Raw genomic sequence first — 16,882 nt, 5'->3', positions numbered from 1 at the left:
AACAGGCCCTGAGCCCATCCTCCAATGAGGGTGCTGCTTGCATTCCTGCTTTGGTTGAATGATTTGCTACCAGTGGTCACCCAGAGGCCACTCATCCTCAACGTCATTGCCTGTGTTGTTCATTTCAGGGCCAGTCCTCTTTTGTTCTTTCTCTGTGTCAATGAATCGTGGCTTTGTGCACCAAAAGTTCTATTGCAATATCAAGTCCAGAAAGGTCAGAATTCCAGGCGTGGGCTGGCTTTGGGATATATTAGATGATGTGGGATCAGTGCTGTTCCTTTCTCTGCCTTTGGCTCAGCTTGACAAAGGAGGGGCCAGATTTCCTGAAGTGTATGAAACAATGCATCAAAGTGCACCAGACACCAAACAAGTTTCCATCTGCAGAATCAATTTATGGTGAATTCCTTCCTGTGGGGCCAGTGTTAAGGGTTGTTTGGAAAGAGTGAGATGCAGGTTTTTAACTACTTGTGTAATGGCCTGCTGTGTGGCATCCATTTGGTGATCATTAGGGTTTGGTCACACAGACCAAACACTGATTCACCCTTATCAGGCTCTTCCACAGGAGGAGAGCCAGACAGGTGACAGCAACAGGACGAGGTTTCTGGCCAGTGAGTGTGTGTGTGTGTGTGTGTGTGTGTGTGTGTGTGTGTGTGTGTGTGTGTGTGTGTGTGTGTTGATAGCAGAAAACAGGTTTTGGGAGGGAATTCTGGAACGGGACACTGAGGCAGCTGATGGGGAGGAGATCAGTACAGTGCAGGGAAAGGGGGCAGCTTACTGTGATAGCAGAGGGGAAGCGGGCAGGTTGCAGGGATGGGGAAGCGGGCAGGTTGCAGGGATGGGGAAGCGGGCAGGTTGCAGGGATGGGGAAGCGGGCAGGTTGCAGGGATGGGGAAGCGGGCAGGTTGCAGGGATGGGGAAGCGGGCAGGTTGCAGAGATGGGGACGGGGTCAGGTTTCAGGGACGGGGGAAGGTTAAAGGGATGGGGAAGGTTAAAGGGATGAGCAGGGGGACTGGTTATAGGGATGGGGGAGGTTACAGGGAGGTGCTGCACATCTCTCTGAAACATCTTCCCCCAAACTTTGAACACATGCCTTCTAATTTTCCTTGGGTAAAGTTTCTGGTGTCCTCCCTATCAATGCCTCTCATGATTTAAAAACCTTAATCAGGTCACCTCTCAGCATCTGACGCTCCAAAGAAAGTAACCCAAGTTTGTCCAGCCTCTCACCATAACTCATACCCTCTAAACCAGGCAACATCCTGGTCAACCTCTTCTGTTCCTTCCCAACCCTCCACGTCTTTCCTGTAATGAGTTGAGAAGCATTATTCACAATACTCTTACCAAAGTTTTATAGAGCAACAACATGACCTCTTTATTTTCAGACTCAATCCCACGCCCATTGAAGCCAAGCATGCCCTGCATCTTCTTTACCACTCTATCGACTTGTCTGGCAAGGACCTGGCGCCTCCAGAATTCCTCTGTACATCAAAGCTTTTAAGAGTCCTGCCAGTACTTGTATACATTCTCCTAACATTTGACCTCAACATCTCACACTTCTCTGGATTAACTCCACCTGCTTTTTCCTTGACTTTATCTGGAACTGATCAACTTCCTGTTGTATTATTTGTAATCCTCCTCAATTGTCCACAGCTCTGCCAAAATAAGAGTCATCTGCAAAGCTACTAATCCTCCCACCTACTTTTTTGTTCAAGTCGATTACAGTATATCTCAAACAGGGATCCCAACCCCAACATCAATCTTAACACCCCCATCTTTCATGGCTGCATAAGGAGAATTGCTTCCACAAATGGGAAAGCAGTGACCAGATTTAAGATCAACGGCATTGCTTCGAACTGCATGTAATGCACTGCAAAGCACTCTGATCCAGAAATACATGCCTTCAAAACATACTGAGTGATCTACAATAAGTTTCCACAGGAAGGCAGACTTAGTGGAAAAGGAGAAGTTTACAGGGGCTGGTTTGCTGATGAGGATGGAGCTGAATGGTCTCCAATTCTGCATTCTTTCCATTGTTTGGACCTTTAACCAAAACTGGCATGTGTTTTTAAATTTTTTTTTGCAGGAGATGGGGAAGTCTGAAGATAAGAAAGTTTTGGAAGAAAAGGAGGAACCAAGAACTGATCTGGGGATGCTAAAAGTGAGTGTCTGGTAGTGAGAATCAGTCCTTCAAAAAAACTATCAACATCAGCTCAGACCATCACATGAAGTCATCGATTCAGTCTACAACTCCTGCTGCCTTGGAAAAGCAGGCAATATAGAGAAGTGCAAATCTTGAGCAGATAAAGAAGTTCTAGAAGAACTCAGCAGGTCAGACAGCATCCTTTGGTAGAAATATTCAACGTTTCAGGCCTGAACCCTTCATCGAAACTCAAGTCTTTTAGGCATTGGTTAAAGGAAAAATTTAGATTTGATGTTTGATTTTTGTCACAGTATTGCTTTGATTTCTTCAAAGAGCAAATGGGACTTTGATTGATTATATTCAAACACTTAATAATGTTAAGGTGAGATATCTTATAAGGAGATTAAGGTGAGAGTGCAAATATTTAGGGCCTGTTCTGTGCTCTATGACTCTTGATAAATGGCTCTGACTCAGAATGTTGACTGACCCTTTCTATCCATGGATGCTGCCTGACCTGCTGAGTTCCTCCAGCAATTCTTTGTCTGCGTAACATAGTAAAAGACACATCCCACCCTGGCCATATTCTCTTCATCTTTCTCCCATCAAGAAGAAGATTCACGAGTGTGAGACCGCACACCACCAGATTAGAAGAGGGTTTCTATCCTGCCGTTACCAGACTTCCGAATGAACCTCCCACCAGGAAAATAATGCTGCCTTTGTTCTGTTATAACTGATCTCTTTCTGTAACATTGAACTCAACTGTTTTCACTGCTGTACAATGTTAGGGCTGATGAGCTAGACTCCTCTCAAAAGGAACTTTCTCACTGTACCTCGGTACACATGACAATAAACTCGAAACCACAGTTAATGAGCCCAAAGACTTCAAATGTCCATTTCTTTGTATTTTTTTTTAATACACCACAGTAACTGGTCAATCAAATACAGGAGTATAATGTATCGATGCAAATGAAAATCTTATTTGTTGCAGCAACATAAAACACAATACATTAAAAGAGAAAAAATATATAGAAATAAGGGGAAAAATAATAAATATTCACATTTGGAAATGAAAGAGCAGATGGATATGTGATGTTCTTGAAGTTATGTTTTGGTGAAGGAATTGCTGGGAGCTGCAAGAGCCTGATAGTTGTACATACCATCTCGAATGTTTCATCTTGATCTTGAATGGTCAGGTGTCAAGGTTCCCCAGGAATCACTGGGGAGTGTTGACTTTTTCTAAGGAGGTTCTGAACGATCTCCTCTCTCCGCTTAATGACCTCTTCATCAGGATAGAGTTTGGGGAATCAGGCCTCAGGCTTGGGAATGGTGAGGCTGAGTGAATGAAACTAGGGCATCGACACTGAGGAAGTTGGCCTGGGAGAGTACATTGACATTGGACATCTCAAAGAACTGGAAAAGACCAGCCAAATCTGCTTTCACCATGTCTTCCCAGTTCACTGGAAGAACAGGAAATAGCCCTCATACAAGTTGGCCCATTGAGTTGACATTAGCTCACAGAGCAATTCGCACAATGGCATTCCCCTACCCAACCCAACCAACCTATTCTCATTGAGGCATGGAACTATTCAACACAGAAACAGGCCCTTCAGCCCTATGACTCACCAGTAAGGGTTCACATTAGCCAGTCGTACTACTCATCAGTAGGTTTAATCATGTGACCATGAATTATGCAGTTGATTAGCAGCACAACGCCGCATTCTGAAAGAGCAAGTTTTAAAGTCTAATGCGAATGTAGATCTTTACTGGTGAAAACTCAAAACACTTCTGTGACTTTTATTCAGTTAGTATTTGAGCATGGCATACAGCACTGGAAAAGCTGAGGGACCACACATCTATCTGCATTGATGGGAAGGAGGTAGAGATGGTTGAAATCTTCAAGGTTTAAGGAGTCCACATCTCAGCAGAACTTTCCTAGGTTCATTACAACGAGGCAACCGTGAAGAAGGCTCACCAACACCTCTGCTGTCTAAGCGGTCTAAGGAGATGAGGCATGTTGTCAGTAATTCTATCAAACTTCCACAGGTACATTGTGGAAAGTATATTGGCTGGTTATATCACAGGCTGGTTTGGTCATGCAAATGTACAGGGCTGTAGAATGTAGTAAACATAGACATGTCCATCGTAGGCTTTGACCTCTCATCCTTTGAAGATATCTTTGTGAGGTGATGCCTTAAGAATGAAGTCAAGATCATAAAGGACTCCTGTCAAACTGGTCACAGCCTCTTCTCACTGCTACCTTTGGGCAGAAGGTACAAAAGCCTGAAGACTGACACCTCGAGGTTCAAGACAGTTTCTAACAGCTATCAGTCTTTTGAACCTCCTTTTGGTACACTCTTCATGGACTGTCTGCATGTCACTTTTCTAGCACGAGGATTACTGTGAATATTTATTATCTACTGTATTAATTTAATTCAGTTCAAGTTTATTTATCATCTGATTGTACAATTACAACCTGACGAAACAGCATTCTCCAGTCCTCGGTGCAACACCCTGCAAGCACACATGCAGACATAACACAGACAAATGATACATATGCACAGTACTTATACATACAGTATGTCCAAATATTAAAATAAATGACAGTTATTGTTAAATAAATAGTAGAGACACAGAGGGTTTGTATGAGCAGTTCATCAGTTGTTCTGCGGTCTCACTGCCCGTGGGAAGAAGCCGTTTTTCAGCCTGGCTCAAATACTCCTGTATCTCTTACCCGACAGGAGTAGCTGAAAGATGTCTGCAGTATGGTTGTGGTCCTTACCCATTTTGCAAGCCCAAAAAATTAGTTTACTGTTAAAATTTGTCTTTACAATACCCATTCGGCTGTAGCAAGCAAAATTTGGTGAATATGTACAGTATTTTGTACAATGTGCATGAAGATTAAGTTGTTATCATTGCAATTTGTAAGCAAGAATTTCAGTGTATCTGCAGATTGTACTTGCATACAGGGCTATAAACTCATCCTCAGTGGGATCTTTCTGTGTCCAGATTGTCTGCAGTTTTTCCTCATGTAACTTTCATGTAAAGTGGTGAAAAGACAGAGGGGAGAGCAGTGGGAGTGACACTGGTTTTGGTTCATTCACAGAGCACTTCATTGGACATCATCGACATCGGGAAGGGTTTGAAGATGCAATCAGAGAGACCCCATCTCGTGAGTCTGGGACGAGGACGATTGAGCATCGCCATCACATTGCTGCCAATTAACGAAGGTACAAGACAGCCGATGACACCGGCTGATCCACAAATATTCTTGACTTTGGATGGAGTTCAGGTCACTTGCATGAACCTCAGAGGGAAGAGATATCCCATCAACTAGCATGATCTCAAGAAATAGCAGCAGGAATTGGACATCTGGTCCATCGAGTCTGGTCCGCCATTCAATCAGATCATGGCTGATCTGGGCATGGACTCAGTTCACCTCACTGTCTGTTCCCAATAACCTTTAATTCCACTACTATTCAAAAATCTAACTCACTCAATGAGGTGGCCTCTACTGCTTTCTTGGGCAGAGAATTCCACAGATTCACTACTCCCTAAGAGAAGCAGTTACTCTTTATTTCTATCCTAAATCCACTCCAGAATCTCTAGAGCACACATGTCAAACTCTGGCCCGCGGGCCAAATTTGGCCCATGATATAATTACATTTGGCCCGCAAGATCATATTAAATAAATATTAGAGTTGGCCCGCTGGCCGCCGCGCCAGTATAGCGCATGCACACTGAAGGTGAAAATGAAGACGCTGGAGGTGTGGAGGGATCTCAGAGTCCCGGATCCCGGGGATCAGAGTGCCGCACTCAGCCCGCCCGGCTCCCGGACACACAGATGCGGCTGGAGTTAGGGACCATCCTCGCTGGGTCTGCGCTTCAGCGGCGACGCCGGACTGAACGTCTCGTTGGCGATGCCTTCCCCCTCGCTCCGTGCGCAGCGGACCCTGCCTCCCGCTCCTTTTGTTGGAGACGAGCGACTTGGGGGGTGGAGGGGGGAGAGAGACAGCAACGCAACTCGGGCGAGCGGTGGGGGGGGAGAGAGACGGCAGCATGACTCAGGTGGGTGGGGAGAGGGAGAGACGGCAGCGCGACTGGAAGGGGGTGAATATGGCAGCACAATTCGAGTGGGCTTAAATCTGGGGCAGCTGGCTTTTGTTCTGAAATCCGGAACACACTGTCCCCCAAGGGCTAGGATGCAGTGATGGAGCTTTTTTTTGCGAGCAGTCCTGTTAGACATCTCATACATTGGACAACATTTAAGACACAGTACAAAACTGCAGAGTTACGGAGAGACATCAATTGATATGGAGCAAAGGCAATGAATTTATTAAGGCACATTGAAGAGTCTGATAATGACAGGAAAGAAACTCCTTGAATCTGGTGGTACTTGATTTCACACATGAATCTTCTTTCTGATGGGAGGTGGGTTAAGAGTGTGGCTGGGTGAGATGAGTTTTTAAAAAATATATTGGCTGCTTTTCCAAGGTAGTGGGAGTTATAGTTAGTCATAGAGGCGAGGGGTACGTTTGTGATGTCCTGAGCCACGTTCACAATTCTCCATGGTTTCTTGTCATCTTGGGCAGAGCACTTCCCATACCAGACAGTGAAGCACCAACCAGGTGAACCTCCTCTGCACCACCTCCAAAGCCATTATATTTATTCTTAATTAAGGAGACCAGAACTGTATGCAGTACTCCAGGGACAGCCTCAGCAGTACCTTGTACAGTTGCAGCAAAATTCCCCTGCTCTTAAACTCAATCCCCCTGGCAATGAAGGCCGATGTCCCATTTGTCTTTCTGATTACCTGCTCCACATGCAAACCAACTTGTTGTGACATGTGCACAAGTGCCCATAAGGGTGTTTTGTGAACTGTGTGTCCTGCAGTTTTGCATTTGCTAAACACCAGGATCATTCTGCTGGAGGATGAATCTCAGTTACATTTCTGTGAGTGCAGTCCACCTTCGTTCTGGGGAGGGATGAGAGGGGGAGCTGCCCTGTGCTGGTTGAAGGGACGGGTGCAGGAGGACCAGGGGTAGTATCAGCTGCTATGTTGAAGAAGGATTCATCATGGCAACAGGTCTTGTTACAAGATGGTCCAAGATCAGGTGCCCATGTTCTTTGGCAGAGTTTAATTGTTTGTACCCACACAGACACCTACTTTACTCTCTTCCCTTTTGCTGCTTCCCATTCTCTCTCTTTCTGTGGGTATGTCTCTCTGAACACCACCTCCCTCTGTCTCTCTCATTCTGGTTCAGTAAGTGTTGTCCATGTTCTCTCCCTCACTCATCTGCCACTCCTTGCCTTCCTCCATTCTCCTCGCCTCACCTCCACTCCTTCATCCTCACCTTCACCTCTCCTCCCCTCTCTTCTCTTGCTTCCTCTCCCCCTTCCCTCTCCCATCCCTTCACCCCCCCAACCTCTTCCATCATTCACTTCTTCTTCTGCACCCTTCTCCTCATGACCCTCCTTCCCATCTCCTACCATTTCATTCCCTTTCCACATCTCCCCTCCCTCTTTGCTGCCTTATCTAATAGCCAAATCCCAGAAAGTAATCCATGTGCCTGAGGGATTATGTATCCCAGAAGATGAGCACCTCAATGAAACCCCTTGCACATCAGGTCCCCAGAGCGGTACACACACCTACTACCTGCAGACAGCACTGGAGGTCAGTATCAAGCCCAGGCTGCAGCAGCTGAGGCAGTGATCATCCCAGGAGCCTTTCTGACTGCCCATCACCACTCATCAAGTAAGCTGATGGAGTTCCTGTGCTGTAAATTCTGAGTGGCGTGGGATAGTGAGGATGTGGGCACTCCATTTCAGAGAATGGTTTACCTCTGGCTTGAGGGTAGTACAATCTTAATAGCCACAGAAGTTACAATCTGTATTTGGTCCTCAGGCAAGACGAGGATTGGCACTGAAGATGCTGTTGTACCTCAGGATGTTATAATCCAAGGGGAGGATGTGTCCTCTGAGCACTGCTACATTGAAAATGAACAGGGGGTGATCAAGCTGTACCCGTGTGGGAACTTCTGCACCATGGATGGGTTTCTGGTGAGAGAGCCCACACAACTGACCCAAGGTAGGTGCAGACCCTGCAATCAGAGCCTCAGCCTGTGCCATTCACACTGTCCTGAGGTTGGACAGGTGCATTGGGGTGAGGGGGAGTGTATTGGGGAGAGGGGTATGGAATGTGTGCTGGGAGAGGGGGATGTGTTGGGGGACAGGGGAGGAGGCAATTTGGGGAAATGGAGTGTGTGCCAGGGAGAGGGGATGAGTGGTGGGGAGAAGGAGTGTGTGCTGGGGGGAGAGGACGTGTAATAAGAAGAAGGGGAGTGTGCTGTGATGAGGGGGGCATGAGTCAGGGGGAGGAGCAGTGTGCCAGGGAAAGGGGGAGTCTGCCAGGGAGAGGGGTCATGTGCCGGGGTGGGGGATTGTGTTGGGTAGAAGGAGTGTGTGTTGAGGAGTGGGGGATTTGCAGAGGAGACGGGGTGTCTGCCAGGGAGGGTTGTCTGCCAAGAAGTGGGGACTATGTCGAGGAAATGGTGGTTGTGCTGGGGAGTGGAGGTGTGAGCAGGGAAGAATGGTTGTGTGTCGGGGTGAGGTGATGTGTGTCAGAAAGAGGGGTAGTGGGGAAAAGAGCATGTGTGTCAGGGAGACTAAGGGCATGTTTCAGAAAGGGAGGTCATCTGTGATGTGCCAGGGAGAAAGGGTGTGTTAAATAGGTATGTAAGGTACACCAACTGTAATACATTAAATGTCAAGCCAGAGAAAGAAATAATTATAAAAGATAGATGGATATTTTTCAATGTAATCTAATGTATACTATAGTTGTCTTTTTATAATTAATTATCTGTTTGGCTGCAGTAAGTAAGAATTTCAATGCATGTGTACATTGTACAATGTTTATGACAATAAACTTGTTATAATAATTCACATTTGCAGTGAGTGTAAAAAAAAATGGTGTGGACAGATCTTTTGGTAGGTCCTGAGTAGTTGATGGTTGGAATCAGGGTCGTACAAGGAAGTTAAGAACCTGATAGCCATGTTCTTGAATCTGGAGGTTTAGGCTTCTGTACTTTAAGGCAGAAGGTTGCATTACCCCAGGGTAATGGGGTCCTTTATGTTGTTGGCTTCCTTCTTGCCGATGCGTGCAGGGATAGTAGGAATGATGTTTGAACTTCGTGAATGATGGACTTGTTTTGATCTGTGGGATGCCATGATACTATGGAAGAAAGTGGTAACCCCTCCCCCAGCTTCTTTTCTCCTTGATAAACCCCTTCCCTTTAGTCTTGATAAAGGATCCCAATCTGAAAAGTTGACTGACCATTTCTATTTGTGAATGCTGTCTGACCTGCTGAGTTCTTCCAGCAATTCTTTACTTGAAGTTAAATTCAATTGTGTTCAGTTTTGAACTGAATTCAATTACTCTTTTAAACTGGAAAAAAGTCATGAAAATATTTGGGGTGTTTGTGGTGTGAAAGCACAGGTAATTCACTAGTGCCCACAGAAGAGAACCTTCACTCCACTCAATGTGTGCACTGTTGGCATAGAAGTCAGTGTCAGGAGTCGGCCCCTTGAACATACTCCACTTTTTAATAAATTCTTGGTTGATGAGATTCCAACCTTAACTTGACATTCCTGTCCACCCCCAATAACCATTCACCCTATTACTTATCAAGAATCTATTTACCACTTTCTTAAAAATATTCAGAGCCCTTTGAGAGAGTTCCAAAAGCTCCCAGAGAGAAAATAAAATTGCCTAATGTCTGCCTTAAATAAGTGGCCATTTCTAATTGAACAGTGTCTCCCCCCAAATTCTCGATTCTCTTGCATCCAATCCATCAAGCCCTCAAGATCTTCAGTGTTTCAATCAGGTCCTTTGTCTCTCTTCTAAGCTTCTGATGATGCAAACCTAATTGTCCAATCTTTCCTTATGAAACAACTCACCCATGTCAGGCATTGTCAGTAAATCTTGCAACTGCTTCCAATGCATTCACTTCTTTTTTGAAATAAGGAAAGCAATGCTGTACACAGTACTTCAGAAGTGGTGCCCAGTATTTTATTCAATTCCTTGAGGATTAAACAACAAACCATTTACAACAGGATCTAGACCAACTGGGGAAATGGGACAAGGAATGGTAGATAGAATTTAACTCAGACAGGTTTGAGGTGTTGGACTTTTAAAAGTTAAATCAGGGCAAGACTCGCACAGGAAATGGTAGGGTTCTTGAGATTGCTTAATTCCATCAGAGATACAACATGGTGTGCCCTTCTGGTCCATGAGTCTGCGCCATCCAAATACATCTATGTGACCAGTTAACCTACAAACCCTGTATATCTTCAGAATGTGGGAGGAAACCATAACACCTTGCTTGCGCTAGCAGCTACGATATGTGTGCCACCCCTACAGCCACAATTTAGAATAGACAGGTAAATAGTTCTCTGAAAATGGTGGTGAAGACATTGGTCAGAGCACTGAGTTCAAGAGTGGGATGTCATGTTACAACTGTATAAGACGGTGGCCAGTGTTTTACAGCACAGAACTAGACCCTCGGGTTCTAGTGTCATCTCTCTTTAGATCATTTGCTTCTTTTATTTTTCCGGCTATAGCGACAAGTTTCGTGTCTTCCCACATTATACTCCATTTGCTAGATCTTTGCTAATTCACTTGAGGAGACCACAAAGAGGTGTAGAGAAACATTGTCCTCTTCACAGCTTGTTTCCATATTTGAGTTATTTGCAAATTGAACAACCAAACCATTGGCTTCTTTATCCAAGTCTTTTATATAATTGTAAGAAATTGAAACTCTAGCACCAATCATACAACACCACTGATTTAAACTTGCCTGCAAGAGAAAGGCATAAGTAATTATGCCTCATCTATGTTTTTCCTGTTAGCCAGTTATTTTCGTATTCATAATATGTTCATATTTCATAAAGCAGGAGGCCAGTCAGCCTATTGAATATGTGCAAGTAATAGCTGGCAACTTAAAACATGCCAATCTGAAAACTCTTCTATCACAGTGTTAACAGCATGTCCACTGCCACCAGAGGAGAGAACACTCCAGATCAGGTGTACATTCATGTCCCTGGTGTGAAGTAGGCTTCCCCTTGCCACCACCTTGTTTACTCGATCACATTAATTGTCCTACTAACACCTCCATACAGACTGTGGACAAAACAGACAAAGCCAGTTCACAGGGAGACCAGGACAAGGCCTTGGGGGTGGGGATCGGCCTAGGAGTGCCACAGAACTGCTTTGAGATCATGGACTGGAGTGTTTTCAGGGAGGCGGCCACCTACAATGGCCATGTAAACATCAAGGAGTACACAAGCTCAGTGACTGGCTACATTAGCTAATGCATTGAGGATGTCATGGAGATCAAATGCTACACAACCAAGGCTAACTGGAAACCATGGTTAGATGGAGAGGTCCATGCAATTCTTAGAGCTCGAGATGAAGCCTTCAGGACAGGAGACTAGCTGGCACTAAGGTCAGCCAGGGTGAAACAGGCAACACAAGGCGCGTGTGACAAGGGATCAGAATAATAACAGACCACAAGAGAATCTTGTGAGTCAACCTCAACAACACCTCCTTTCCTGACAGACTGCACCTTCTATGCATGGTTCGACAAGAAGAAGAGGCTATTGCCAAACAAAGCTCTGTATCCCCCTCATGAACCTTGTATAGGTTCACCTTTGTATAAATGTGGCAGAGATGAGGAGAACCCTATTCAAGGTGAACTCACACATGACAGCGGGACCAGACAACATACCTGGTTGAGTACTGAGGGTTGGGAAGACAACTGACGGAGGTTCTTATGGACATTTTCATCACATCACTGCCTCAATGACTACCACCCAGTGGCACTGACCACCACCATTATGAAATGCTTCGAGCATCTGGTGATGGAATGCATCAAGACACACCTCCCAGAGATTCTGGACCCTTTTTTTCAATTTTCTTACAGTTTCACTGATGATGTTATGGCTTTGTCACTCCACTTTATCCTGTCCCACCTGGATAATAACACCTGCTCATTGACTTCAACTTGACATTTAATACGATTATACTCCAGAGGCTCATGGAGAAACTGTCCTCATTGGGACTCAAAACTCCTCTCTGTAGTTGGATTCTAAACTTCCTAATGGAAAAGCCACAGTCTTCCTGGGTTGGTAGCAGAACGTCGAGCACTCTTGTGTTGAGCACTGGCGCACCTCAGATCTGGATGCTCAGTCCACTCTTGTTGTTCACGCTACTGAACTATGACTGCAATGTCAGATCCAGTTCCAACAGTCATCAAGTTTGCAGTTGACACAACAGTAGTTGGACTCATCAGCAACAATGATGGGTTGCACTATAGAGAAGAGGTGGAAAATCTCGTGAAATGGTGCTATAAAACAACCTTTGTCTCAATGTGGACAAGATGAAGGAGATGATTGTGGACTTCAGGAGGACCAGGGTCAACTACTCTTCACTGCACATTAATAGCTTAGTCGTGGAGAGAGTGGCGAGCACAAAATTCCTCAGAGTCCACTTATGCAATGACCCACCCTGGACAAAAACATCTCACTTGTCATGAAGGCACAACAACTGGACTTCCTGAGAATGCTGAAGTGGGCAATTTTACAGGCCACCATCCTGTCAGCTTTCTACAGGAGCTCTATTGAGAGCATCCTGGCCAGTTGCATCAGTTGCTCTGGAGCATCAGATTGGAGGTCAATCGACAGGACCATAGAGGTGACAGAGAGGATCATTAATTGGGGGATGGGGGATCCCCATCCCATAATCAATGGGATTAACTGGAATCTAAAGAGGGCTTGCAAAATTAATGAGGACCCCAACTGCTTCACATACAGCATCTTTCAGCCACTCCTGTCAGGAAAGCGATACAGGAATATCAGAGCCAGCCCCACCAGGCTGAGAAACAGCTTCTTCCCACAGGGAGTGATATTGCTGAACCACTGATAAACTGCTTAAACAAATCCTCTGTGACTCAACCATTTATTTAACAATAAAACCGAATTTACTCGGGTAATCGTCGAATTTTATGGACCACTTTTTCAGGCCAAAAAAAGGGTGGGGGTCAAATGTTACATGTTTGACCTCGCTAAGAACCTGTATCGTTCAATGCATCGGGAGCTTCATTTGCCAGGACTGGCTGGTAAATCTATGGTCCTGGCTTTGGGAGCTCGGATGGGCGGGTGGCTGTGGCATCAGGAATTCAGATAGATGGGTGGCCAGGACGAGGGTCTGAGGTTGGGAACTCAGATGGGTGGGCAGCTGGGACGTCGGGGTTTCAGATGGCGGGCATCCAGGGAGAGGATCTGCGGTTGGGAGCACGGCTGGAGCATTGAGAGCCTCCAGTGGATGGGCAGCTGGGGAGAGATTCTGTGGTCAGGAGTTTGGCTGGGTGAGCAGCTGAAGCGTTGGGAGCTCCGGTGGGCAAGCGGCCGAGGCCAGGGTTGGTGGTCGAGGCATTGGGAGCTCAGATGGGTGGGCAGTCGGGGCTCAAAAATAGGGGGGGGGGTTGACTTTTACACAGGTCATACAAAAGCCCCCGACTTATATGGTATTGTTGATTGCATGAATATATGGTATTTATTTATTTTAATATCGTATGTAAGTACTGTGCATATGTATCGTTTGTCTGTATATGTGCTTGCATTGTGTTGCACCAGGGACCAGAGAATGCTCTGTTTCCTCGGGTTGTACTGTTACAATCGGATGTTAATAAACTTGAACGGAACAAGTTCTGTTTTCTCCTGTGGCCTCTTTGCCCCACATTCTCATCAGTTTCCCCCAGATTCCTGTCCCCATTTACAAACTAACTCACCAAACTGCATGTCTTTGGGATGTGGGAGGAAACAGGTGCACCTGATGGAAACACAGGGAGAATGGGAAACTCTATACACACAGCACCTAAGGTCGGAGTTCAACCCAGATCTCTGGTGCTGTGAGGCAGTGGCTCCACCTGCTGCATCACTCTGGCACATAGAGCTCAATGATGGAACTCCGAGTATAAAAGGTTCAATGCATTCAAGTCACACTCCAGAGACAGGCTTGAGTTTTTCAGTAGAGAAACACAAAAGCTACAGTTATTGTAATGTTGGGCAGATGTGGAGTTGTTAGAGGAACTCAGCAGGTCAAACAGCACCTAATGAATGGGTAGAAAAGGTCATTAAATATTTCGGATCTGAACCCTTTATCTTGGGGAGGGGGGGGTGATATTGAGCAAATAAAGAGGGAAAGAAACATATGAGGTTCCCAGAGATGATTGAACAGAAGGTGTGAGAGACAGGAAGAACATAAAACATTGAACATCACAGTACAGGCCCTTTACCCTGCGATTTTGTGCTGACCTATATAAACTTATTTGATCAACCTCACCCTTCCCTCACTCACAACCCATTACTTTTCATTTTTCTTACATCCATGTACCAATCTAAGAGTTCTTTAAATGTTCCCATGGTGTCAGCCTCCATCACCACCCCGGACGTTGCGTTCCAGGCAACAGCTTCTCTGTATGTGCCTCTGACACCTCTCCTAAACTTTCCTCCATTCACAGAGGGGTGGAGAGACCATTTCCCTCTCCCTCCAACTTTTCCTCTCCCCCTCTCTTCTGATTAGTGTCTCCCTCTTCCGGTCTCCACCTCTCACACCCTCTATCCAATATCCTCTAGACCCCACCTCCCAGACTCTCTCCACTTTATAAATGTAATAACAACCCCTTTCTTTTGGTCTTTTTTTTAAATTTTTTTAATTTTTCACACTATGAACCATATTAACCAAAATACACACAAACATTTCCCTCTTGAATATACAGTGTCATTTTCTCCTCTTTTACCCTCCTCCTTTCCTTCCCTCCTTCACCCCCCCCCCCCCACTCACTCAACGTTCAACATCTATGATACATTAAACAATGTTGTCACACAATGAAAATAAACAAGAAAATTTGTGTCTTCTACTTTTACACACTGGGTCAGTTAATTTTGTCTTCTTCTCATTCAGTCATTTTAGGTGGTGGAGGTTCGCGGCAGGACCTCTCTATTGTGTTCCATGTACGGTTCCCAAATTTGTTTGAATGCTGTGATGTTATTTCTTAAATTATATGTTTTTTTTCCAATGGAATACATTTATTCATTTCTATGTACCATTGCTGTATTCTCAGGTTATCTTCTGATTTCCAGGTTGACATAATACATTTTTATGCTACAGCTAAGGCTATCATAATAAATCGTTTTTGTGCTCCATCCAAATCGAGTCCAAGTTCTTTACTTCTTATATTACTTAGAAGAAAGATCTCTGGATTTTTTGGTATGTTGCTTTTTGTGATTTTACTTAATACCTGGTTTAGATCTTCCCAAAACTTTTCCACTTTCTCACATGCTCAAATTGCATGTACTGTTGTTCCCGTTTCCTTCTTACAGCGAAAACATCTGTCTGATACTGTTGGGTCCCATTTATTTAACTTTTTGGGGGGTGGTGTATAGCCCGTGTAACCAATTATATTGTATCATGCGTAACCTTGTGTTTATTGTATTTCTCATAGTTCCGGAGCATAGCTTTTCCCATGTTTCATTCTTTATGTTTAGATCTTGTTCCCATTTTTGTTTAGGTTTACAGCTTGTTTCCTCGTTCTCTTTCTCGTGCAGTTTGATGTACATGTTTGTTATAAATCTTTTAATTATCATTGTGTCTGTAATCACATATTCAAAATTGCTTCCTTCTGGTAACCTCAGTCTGCTTCCCAATTTGTCCTTCAAGTAGGTTTTCAGTATTAAAATAAATATCTTCCCAAGGATACAATACCTATTTCAATCATTACCAAATCACCTAACAGAGAAATTCTTCAAGGAGCTAAAGAAAATAATAAGGAAATTCTTATGGAAAGGTGGGGGGGGAACTGAGGATAGCGCTAGATAAATTAACAGAATGGTACAAACAAGGGGGCTTACAGCTAGCAAACTTTAAGAATCATTATAGAGCAGCACAATTAAGATACCTATCAGATTTTTATCAAACAAGGGAAAAACCAGATTGGATCAGATTAGAGCTAGATAAAATAGGGGAGAAGGTACCTGAACATATACTATATAAATGGGATGAAAAGCTGGTGCAACATAGGAATTCACCGGTACTGCACCATCTGCTCAACATTTGGAAGAAGATTCACGTAGAAAGGAAAAAAAACAAATTATCAACTACCAAAATTAATATTGATGCAAAATAAACTAATCCCTTTCACAATAGATAACCTTTCCTCTAGAGCAGGGGTGTCAAACTCAAATTCACGGAGGGCCAAAATTAAAAACTTGGACTAAGTCGAGGGCCGAACTAAATATTTATTGAAAATTTTCAACAACATCTGCATGTTTTCTCTTCTTTCAACATATGTAATGTTAAACTTTTTCTTATTAAAATAAATGTTTAATAATAGTTTTGGATAAACTCTGTCATTGTCATTGGCCCATTTCCTTTAGCGTCTGAAACCGTGCACATGACGAGTCAATGAGGGATGATTAAAGCAGTGGTCTTCAAACTTTTTCTTTCCACCCACAGACCACCTTAAGCAATCCCTTACTAATCACAGAGCACCAATGGCACAGGGACGCAAGTGGAAAGAAAAAGGTTGAGAACTGTTGTATTGTGATAACTTCACATCTGATTAGGTTAATTGTTAGGCAAGTGTTCAGAGAAGGACCCTCCCCCCGCACCCCAAGAAAGGCTTAAATCA

At 44.4% G+C, this 16,882-nt stretch overlaps 1 protein-coding gene across 6 annotated transcripts in view; it reads left to right on the top strand.

Annotated features, from left to right (window-relative positions):
* phldb2b (pleckstrin homology-like domain, family B, member 2b) overlaps positions 1–16,882 on the top strand; it is a 140,706-nt gene that overhangs the window by 15,852 nt on the left and 107,972 nt on the right. For all 6 annotated transcript variants that reach the window (XM_069889483.1, XM_069889484.1, XM_069889482.1 and 3 more), the window contains exons 3-5: positions 2,082–2,156; positions 5,242–5,365; positions 8,041–8,223. In XM_069889483.1, the coding sequence (XP_069745584.1) occupies positions 2,082–2,156; positions 5,242–5,365; positions 8,041–8,223 (382 nt within the window). The remainder of the gene's footprint in view (positions 1–2,081; positions 2,157–5,241; positions 5,366–8,040; positions 8,224–16,882) is intronic.

This window comes from Narcine bancroftii, chromosome 7, assembly GCF_036971445.1.
Source record: "Narcine bancroftii isolate sNarBan1 chromosome 7, sNarBan1.hap1, whole genome shotgun sequence".
NCBI classification, from domain to species: domain Eukaryota; kingdom Metazoa; phylum Chordata; class Chondrichthyes; order Torpediniformes; family Narcinidae; genus Narcine; species Narcine bancroftii.
The sequence above is the reverse complement of the archived record's forward strand: the minus strand, read 5'-3'. Positions and strand labels throughout refer to the sequence as shown.